Source organism: Etheostoma spectabile, chromosome 20 (genome assembly GCF_008692095.1).
Source record: "Etheostoma spectabile isolate EspeVRDwgs_2016 chromosome 20, UIUC_Espe_1.0, whole genome shotgun sequence".
Lineage (NCBI taxonomy): Eukaryota > Metazoa > Chordata > Actinopteri > Perciformes > Percidae > Etheostoma > Etheostoma spectabile.
In genome coordinates, this window is record NC_045752.1 from 2,008,412 (window position 1) to 2,017,475 (window position 9,064).

General features: G+C 39.5%; 1 protein-coding gene across 2 annotated transcripts in view; it reads right to left on the bottom strand.

The window, feature by feature from the left end:
* The window catches only part of syne1b (spectrin repeat containing, nuclear envelope 1b), an 83,122-nt gene extending 75,960 nt beyond the window's left edge, over positions 1 to 7,162 (bottom strand). For both annotated transcript variants that reach the window (XM_032500789.1, XM_032500790.1), the window contains exon 1: positions 6,872 to 7,162. In XM_032500789.1, the coding sequence (XP_032356680.1) occupies positions 6,872 to 6,938 (67 nt within the window). In that variant the 5' untranslated portion in view covers positions 6,939 to 7,162. The remainder of the gene's footprint in view (positions 1 to 6,871) is intronic.
* Positions 7,163 to 9,064: the final 1,902 nt, after the last annotated feature.

Here is a 9,064-nt window from a genome sequence, read left to right on the forward strand (position 1 = left end):
TACTACAGTATAACTTTTGTCAGTTATAGCCTTTGCAGGACACCCCCAACCAGAATCCTACTTTATCCAGCCTCATAGTACATCATTTCACACTGCTTCTGGGATGTCAAGTAGCATTACAGCATCCTGCACCAAACACATTTGTGCAAGTGAATAACACAAGCTTACCGGTGATAGTATAATCAATGCCCCTGTGAAGTGCTTTCAAAAAGAGGTCATACAAGGGGATTAAAGAATGAGTGGGTAGGATATTTCTGCCAACACATCCCCCAAGCCCCCTGTGTTCTGTAATAAAATGCGTGATTGTTTTGGTCAACCCCCAGCCTCTTATGTGGTCTATTAATATATTCAGTCACAATGCTTAATGCATTATGCAAAATGTATAACAAAAGGACTGATTTTTTTGCCAGAGAGGTGCTGTTGTTGCGTCAAGGACTGATTTCTAACACCCTGTCACGCATGCCAGTAGACTAGTGCTGCACACTGCACAGAGTGGCCATTTTTAAACATCCACCCTTAGAGATATAGACAGTGGTCACGTGTTTAAGGAAGCAATGCGAACACTATACAGGGAGCAAAGGCATTGAGTTAACCCACAGGCCAATGCTTCATCACTGATGCACAGGGGATGCCCACTGAAGCATAACACACACATACAGATTCACACAAACACACACACACACACACACACACACACACACACACACACACACACACACACACACACAGATGCAACACACACACAGCTGTGTTTGTGCAGCATGACACTGTAACTAGTTCATGAACCACAGATTCACCTACAAACCAATTAGCATCTGTTATTTATCCAGTTATATCCCAGATTAGCTGCGTATGTGCACACAGATGAGAGGTGAAGGGTGTTGTTGCCCTACTTACCACGTAAATACTGAAAAAATCCGGTCACCAGATTTAAAGAAGTCTTTCTGACAGATACATCCTTATAGTGAGCCATTCTACACCCCACTCCCCAAGTCTCTCCTTTTGCCTTTCATGAGTTCCAGCGTACATACATGCATGTGTGAAAATAAGATCCACTGTGGAGAAACTGGCACAAAGCACACTGTCCTGTCCTTTCCCTTTTCTTTCCAGCAGGAAGCAAAACAGATCTGGCTGCCTGGTTTCCCTGGTGAAAGCAAACGAGCTGCTGTAGGCTTTGATGAAAACGTCCCCTCCTCCTTGATACTCTCCCACACAGACGCACACACACACAAACAGACACAAACGCACAGATGGAGATGAAAACTCTAACGGATCGGGTCATTTACAATCACATCCTGCCATCTTCCTGTGCTTTTCCCATCCAGAGGAGCCATGCCCGTGTGGATGTGCACAGCCCCCTCTGCACTGCCTCGCTGTATCATCATACCGTCTGAGGCTGGAGAGAGATCAGTTAGAAGCGTGGCTCCACCAATCAGCATGTGGGAGTCGGTGATGTCATGATCCTGATTTATGCGTGTCTGTATGTGTATGTATGGGCCTGTGTTTGCCTATAAGATTTGTCTAATCTTCTATGAGACTGAAACAGCATTTCAATGTCCAAGGAAATAATGAAATAAATGTAAAAATGTACCTTTTAAATTGGCTTTTTTAAATTCTAATTTTGTCTGTAAAATCAGATGAAGTCCCTGTAGGCCTATTGATTAAATAGACCACAACAAAATTAAAAGACTGCTGCACAAAGCTCACCATGGTGCAACAAATCTTAATAATTAATGCTGAGGCTGGTGAATGACATCCACCACCTGCTCTCTCTCTCTCTCTCGCTCTCTCGCTCTTTGAGTCAATGCTATTGTGATGACAAAGCAGACACACCCACCCCGGGATTCCCAGTGCATACACCGTACCATGTAAAAGCTCTAAAGCATGAACATTTTTGTCCTGTAAGACCCAGCAGCACCACTTCAGCTTTGACCATAAGTCTTTTTCTACTGCACTACTACTCCACTCTTTTGAATATAACACACAATAGTGCATAAGTATGGTACTTGATAGCTCTTCTTCTCCTGCAGAAAAATTCCTTTTTTCTTTCAAGACCACCAGCATACTAAAAGCTTCTCTGATATACTAAAAATAGGCCTGAGCTTGTGATTCTATTATTACTGCTCTATAGACTGCTGGTGGACCTGTCCCAGAAAAGCTATTTGGGTGAAAATGGATGTTTTTCTCTGCATTTTACGTCAAAACAGCACAGGGTTAAAAGAAGCGCCATTTAAACGATGCTGACAGCTGCAAACAATGAGTTTGTTGAGACACTGCAATTATTGCACAGTAATTTCATGAGCAGCTAAGTCCCACACCAAAAGGTTGAAATAAAAAAGATTAACCCTGTAATTAATCGTAATCAAAACCATTTTCATCTTTGAACCCTTCTTTGCTATTATAAACGCCTCATGCCACATAGGTCCAACCCAGGAAAGTCCTGCTGCAAAGGAAGTCATGTGTTTTTGTTTCCACCAGAGTCAACTAGGGCTAGATATCATTTGAAATATTTCCTAACTAGTGCCAAAACCTGCATTTTGCTCCTGATACTGAAACAATATGTCTTTTGATACCATACTTTTTCTAAATATTTACCCGATTTTTCTACAAAACTATTTCATAAGTGAAAGTTCCCAAATGTTGAATGTTGTCTTAACACAAGCAGCTGTATCCTGCCTAAATAAAATGGTCAAAAATTGGTACAATCTTGAGCTTGAAGGTTTATTCTTAAACCTTGGAAAATGGTTCAACTTTCTTTTTCCTTTTTTTTTTTTTTTTTAAAAAGATGAGCAATTCCATCCACTGAGCAAGGCCACAATAAGTGGTTAAAAGTGTCCAAAACGCTTATTAGTAATAGGTTAAGCCCTAAAAACACTTTAGAGGAAAAAAGAAGAAAGATAACACATGAAATAAAAAAAAAACAACTTGTACAACGTGAAGTTGTCCTGATATTCCAGCTGCTTAGTCTCAAGTCCATCCAGCTATTAAGGAGCTATTGTCCAGAGTCTCAAAGAACTTTGTCAGTTTGTGTAATAAGGTGTACATACTGTATGTAGGTCAGGTCTGAATATACTAACTCTGACAAGCATGAAATCCTTATGTAAAACAGCTCCCCATCATTGAGTCATAATGTCTTAGTCAACTGATTTAATTAGCCCTTATGTAGTACTAGTAGCTAAGTGGCAATTAAAGGTGGATAGCTCCAGCAACAAACACCACGCAGAGCATCAAACCACTAAAGCATCTGCAATCCAAATGAGTAATGGAGTACTTAAGGTGATCTTAGGACAGATGATAGCTTTGGCAATACTGTACTGTATGTGCTTGGCTTTATTGGCGTGTGTTGGTCACCTGGGAGCACTGTAAAAGCCCACTCACCCTGTTGTTGTTGTTCCATTTAGTTGAGTGCAGCCTTACTTTAGCTCTGACAGGCCAACAACAATCAGGTAGGACAAAAAAAATATTCTGTAGCTGTCCATTTGGTGTTGCTTGACACTCAGCGTTTACTTATGAAAGGTTTCCTGGTCTTCAAAACAACATGACAATACTGTAATCCAATAATCAAAAACAAAAATAAATGTTGAAAACCACTGTCCTACAATAATTAGTATTTAAAACAGTCTGAGGCAGCTTGGCTTAGTGTTGATAAGGAATTGGGCTCTCTGTTCATGAGATCACATCGGTGTGATGGCTGTCTGTCCCTGGCAGCTGTTGCTGACACTGTAGAGTAGAAGCATCTCTTCCAGCTGACACCATTCATGCTCGTCTTTCTTTTGCTTGCTTTTACTCCAAAGATGTACTGATGTAACTACTCCACCCCCTTAGTGAACACAGATTTCTAACAATGGGTGTGCTCTACCACAATGTTTTCGCTTGTGACCTTTTACAACACAGCTGTAATCTTGTGCTACTGGCTGCATGTGCAGAGTAGGGAGGCATTTTGGTTAATAAGACAAAAAATTAAAAGGCAGCTTTTTTTGATGATTGATTCCTAGTTTCCAGTCATTAAAAAACGCAAACATTTACCTGTTCCAGTTTCTTGTGAGGATTCCCTGTGTCTAATTGTAAACTCAATGTTTTGTGGTTTTGGACTGCTCAGGCTAAACAAAACATTTGAAGACGTCACCTTGGATCCCAAAGAGATGTGATGGGCATTTTATCCCTTTTTTTGACATTTTCTATCTTAAACAAAATGATCCATTAATTGAGAATTTAATTGTTTGTTGTAGCCCCATGCTTTACCTTTTCATGTTGTGTCACTTGATTACTTATCGTAGGAAAAGAAAGAGGCTAAAAACTGCTTAACATTTCATATTTAATGGAAATGAGAGAAATATTTAAAAATGTAACCATTAAGAGATATTCTACATTAATAGGCTTTAATCTGTCAGTTAATCAGTTAATCTGTGATCAGAGAGGCGATTCACCACACTACATGTATGCCACCCCAAACCCTACACCAGCTGTGTTTCTTCATATCCTGTTTGACACACTCTCTCAACTAGAGTGAAACCCACAGAAACCCAGGCATAACGAGAGCAACTCGCTTGTCACGCACACTCCACCAGGCAACTACTAGACATCAATGGTACCCTGAGTGCGTTTAAGGCCACAAGGTGTTGCTACACTGTGGTCTTATAATGGCGCTGAAATCAAACAGACAAATATTACGATGGCATGATGGCACAGCAACAAGTATTTTTGCTTTGGTGGTTAATACATTTAGGAGGTTTTTTCACAAATCTGTTATAATAAATAATGTAGGCTGATACAATCAACACTAGCAAGATGCATTCATAAGACTTCCAATTAGCTGGTGTCAATATTTGATCCACCTAGCTGGACCGTTGCTTGAGTCAAAGTGAGTCTGCAGTAACGCTCTCTGCAAGATGCCTTTAATGACAGGAAGCTGCGTCTGATTAATAGCAAAAAAGCCCAGACTACCTTGCCTCCTGCCATCTACAGAGCACCTTAAACAATTGGCACAATAATGTCTTCCAGATGTGACCTGACACCAAATTCCACTTCCTGTCATGACACACAGTGGCTTGCACTTTGCATTGCAGATTATGCCATTCATGCACCGTTCAGGTGACTTTTCCCCATGCAGTACAAAAGCTACTTGATTTTTCTGATTTTGATAGCTCAGAGAGGTAAATTTAGCAATTGCATCTCTTTGTGTTTCTATTATTTTCAACAAAAAATAAATCATTTTGAAATCTGTTCTTTTTTTCAGCTGCAGCTAAGAAGAGGTGTAGTTTGTGTCTATCATTACACTAATCAGCACTAACAAGATTACTTAAAGAGACTTAAAGATGCTTTATAAATTATTTAGTGCTTAATTCCAGGGCATGGCTGAGTCAGTACAAGGGCCTCAAAATCTGCGAAACACCCAAATGGCAGGTGCTCTTTGTCATGACATATTTCACCCTCATTGTGCTTAGAATATCTATTGATATCAAGTGTATGTAAATAGCTGTGCAATGCACAGGAAATCAAGTCTCTCTAGAGCAGGAACTGGGCAGCATTGGACAACCACAGACAAATGTTTCATAACAATCGCTATGGTAATAACAAGCTATAATGTGTCAAATTTGTTGGTACACTGTACTTCCAGAAATGCATCTACAATGAGCGGATGCCAGCATGGACCGGACTGATGCTCTGTAATGAAGGGGGGCACCAGCATAAAGAGACTCCCACTATTGATTCTTTCTCTTACCAAGGGCAGAAACGGTGTCAGGTTTTAGTCTTGTTCATTCTGTTAGTCTGTGCACTAAGGAAACCACAGTTGTTGTGACTCAGTATCCTATGTCAAAACTTAAACCACATTAAATGTTTCAAATTATCTCTGGCCTGCCTCATAGAATTAAATGAAGGTGCTAACCTTTAACCTAAGACTTGACTAAAACTTTCTCAGAAGGGATCAAACAAATTATGAGCTTATTCCTTGAAAAAAAGTGTCCAAAAAGGATTAAGTTCTTTTTATTAGCGACAAGATCACGCTGATGCTTTAATAATGACATGATGTTAAATGCATATCTCTTTGCAACAAATTTGGTGTACTAATCTCCACAGAAAATCTGATTTAAAGATGTGAAGACAAACTGATAAAAAGCTGTGTCAAGAATAGGAGTTTCACAATATTAATAGAATAAGACAAATCATGTTTTCTTTAAAGAAGTTCTTAATTACCGATCTAGGCCGGCCAACAATGTAGTATGTCTTTTTGCAGTTTGGTCACAAGATATCAAAAGAATTAATTTTCTTATTATTCCAAATAAGATTATGTGCTATTGGAAAACATAGGCTAAACTTGGTAACAAAAAAGACCATGTGCATTTTAAATCAACTTACCCCATATGTGTGATTCTATTATGCTTTCAAATGCTAGAAGTGCTCGAGAACAGGCCAGTTACACAATGTAGGACTGAAACCTATCACTTTTTAAGTATACAAAATTATACTATATATTGCAATTTTTGCACATTCCATCACTGTTCAGAGAGACAAGAAAAATGAGGTACATCTTTGTATCTTCTTAGTAAGCAATAAGGTAAAATAGTTTAATTTTAACAATATGCTTCAATCTGTATGCCTAAATGCTCCTATGTAAGTAAATGAGTGTGTGGTGTGGGTGTGGAGGCATGAATGTGTGTGTGTGTGTGTGTGTGTGTGTGTGTGTGTGTGTGTGTGTGTGTGTGTGTGTGTGTGTGTGTGTGTGTGTGCGTGTGTGTGCGCGCATCCTGCCTTGCAGAAGCTGGAAAACTTCAGAAGGACACGCAGGCCACCCATTGAATCAGCACAATATCACTGTGCAGCAGTAGTAGCAGCAGTGCAGGAGGAGAGTGTGAAAAAGAAGGACACTTACCCTGCAGTTTTTGCATCACATTTGCGATATCGACAGACGGTCGACCGAAGTGCCTTGGAGATGCCATGTCGTCTCCCCGCAGCTGTAATGACAAGTTGGGTCACTGATGCTGACGGCAGAAGATCCTTAACAACTGTCCTGAGTGGGACATCCCCTCTGCCCCTCCCTCACTCTCCTTCTCTCTCTCTCTCTCTCTCTCTTTCTAATTTCACTGCAGGACCAGGTCCAATTGAATCTCAGGTTTCATGCAGGGACAAGTAGGTTTACTGTCCAATAGAAGCACTTCTTCCATTCAATGGCTGCAAAAGACAAGTCAAAGGGTTACAACTGAGGCCACACCTATTGTCAAGAAATTATTTCACTACACTGCTTACCGCTTCTAAACTTATCAAGTGTTTATAGGCCTCCTTTTGGGACCAAATAAATTGTTTAAGTTTCTTTTCTTCTTTTAAGCACATATTCATGTTGAATGCCTTAAGTTACCCCAGGTAACTCCCCTTTCAGTTACTTTGTACCATTGAAGTGATAAGTGTTTCACAGTTAACCTAAATCATTGAAAGATTACCATTATCATGTTTTTATTCTAGTTTTCATTGTTTTTTATGTTGTTGTTTTTACCTCATGGTTTCAATTTTGTTTTTGCTTTTTATTTTACTTCAACTTTTTGTTACCCTCAATATTGTTTGCATATCCCTGTAGAACGTTTTAAGTGAAGTAAGTATGTCTTTTTGTTGTTTTGTCGCATTATGTCAGAAGGAATAATCAATGTGCCACATGTGACAAAATATACAGTACACAATGATGGCTAAATCTTCTTCAGGTTCAGGGTCCTGGTATTGTGCGTGCTGGCTCAAAATCACACTGTCATGGCCTAAGACAGATGCTAATAGTGACACATGTGGGTTTCTTTTTATGACCAAAATGTCTGTTGTGAAAAAGGCCTGTCAAATTATCCAAATGTCGGATCCTATTATGCTTTCAAAGGCTACACGTGATGAAGAACAGGCAAATTACACTATATTTAAGATATTATTACCTGTCAATCAATGTATTGCTTATGTGAAAAGTGAGACTCATAATAAACTTTACTGATGCTAAAATGCAAGTATGCTGACAGATGCAAGGCATTTGACTGAATCATTGAATGTCATTAGCTCTCAAGAAGTGCCAGTAAGAAATATTCCGGAAGTAACGAATATCCAGTAAATATAGAAAGACAAGCAATACAAAACTACAAAGTTATCATTAACATTAACAGGCAAGTAATTAACAGGACAACCATGTATGAGGCTACGTACAAGTTAAAGGGTTAGTGACTAGTGAGTATAGAACTGTTAAAATAAAGACTTAATATTTCGTTGTGGCCTGCAAACTGACAACTTATAAACCCACAAGCACTTTAAAGGACAATCAAAAAAGGAAGTTGTCGAATGTTTGAATGAGCTCAAAGAAGTCTCGAAGTTTCGAACAGTTTCATTACATGCCTGTTGTTTCACATATTATAATGTTAACAGAAAGTTCTTTAACACTCAATGAGAAGTTCTAATTCAAGTTCTAATTTAGAAGTTATAAAACAAAGTAAGAACTTACTGTAGCTACTTAAATGGTGTTAAGTCATTAGCGCCAGTTTTGACACGAGAGGAAGTCACTAAAACGCCACAAACCCAAAGAAGAACTAACTGAAACTAGCAAGTGAAATATAGCTAAAATGTCGGTAAACAGGACCCTAACAACCACCAGGCTAACATAACAACACTATCAACTCAATTGCATCCGCCATGTGTCATCTCACCGCTTTCAGGACTGCAGAGCATGATAACTTTACAGAGGAAGTGCCTGTGTGTTGCCTTGTTGCCAATGGTAACGGTGAAAATTAAATATGGTGGCGTGAAGTCAAGTTTGTAACCACAAGAATAAAGAGCGGCACGCTGCTGGGAGCAAACTACACAGACTCGGGGAGGTGGGGTCGGGAATGTGTGTTCTAGTTCCGGTCCTCCTAATTTTATGGACAAAAGGGGAAATTCTTTGGGTGAACACAGAGAGGAATTCCGGGTATCCCCCTCTCCCCCTCCCAGTGTTTGTGTATGGCGCTTCATAGTGAGATTATAGTGAGCTTCACAGACTGTGTGATATGAATTAAGTTATCAAAGGATGCTGTAGATGCTACTAGACGATAATTGGGGTCACATTAAA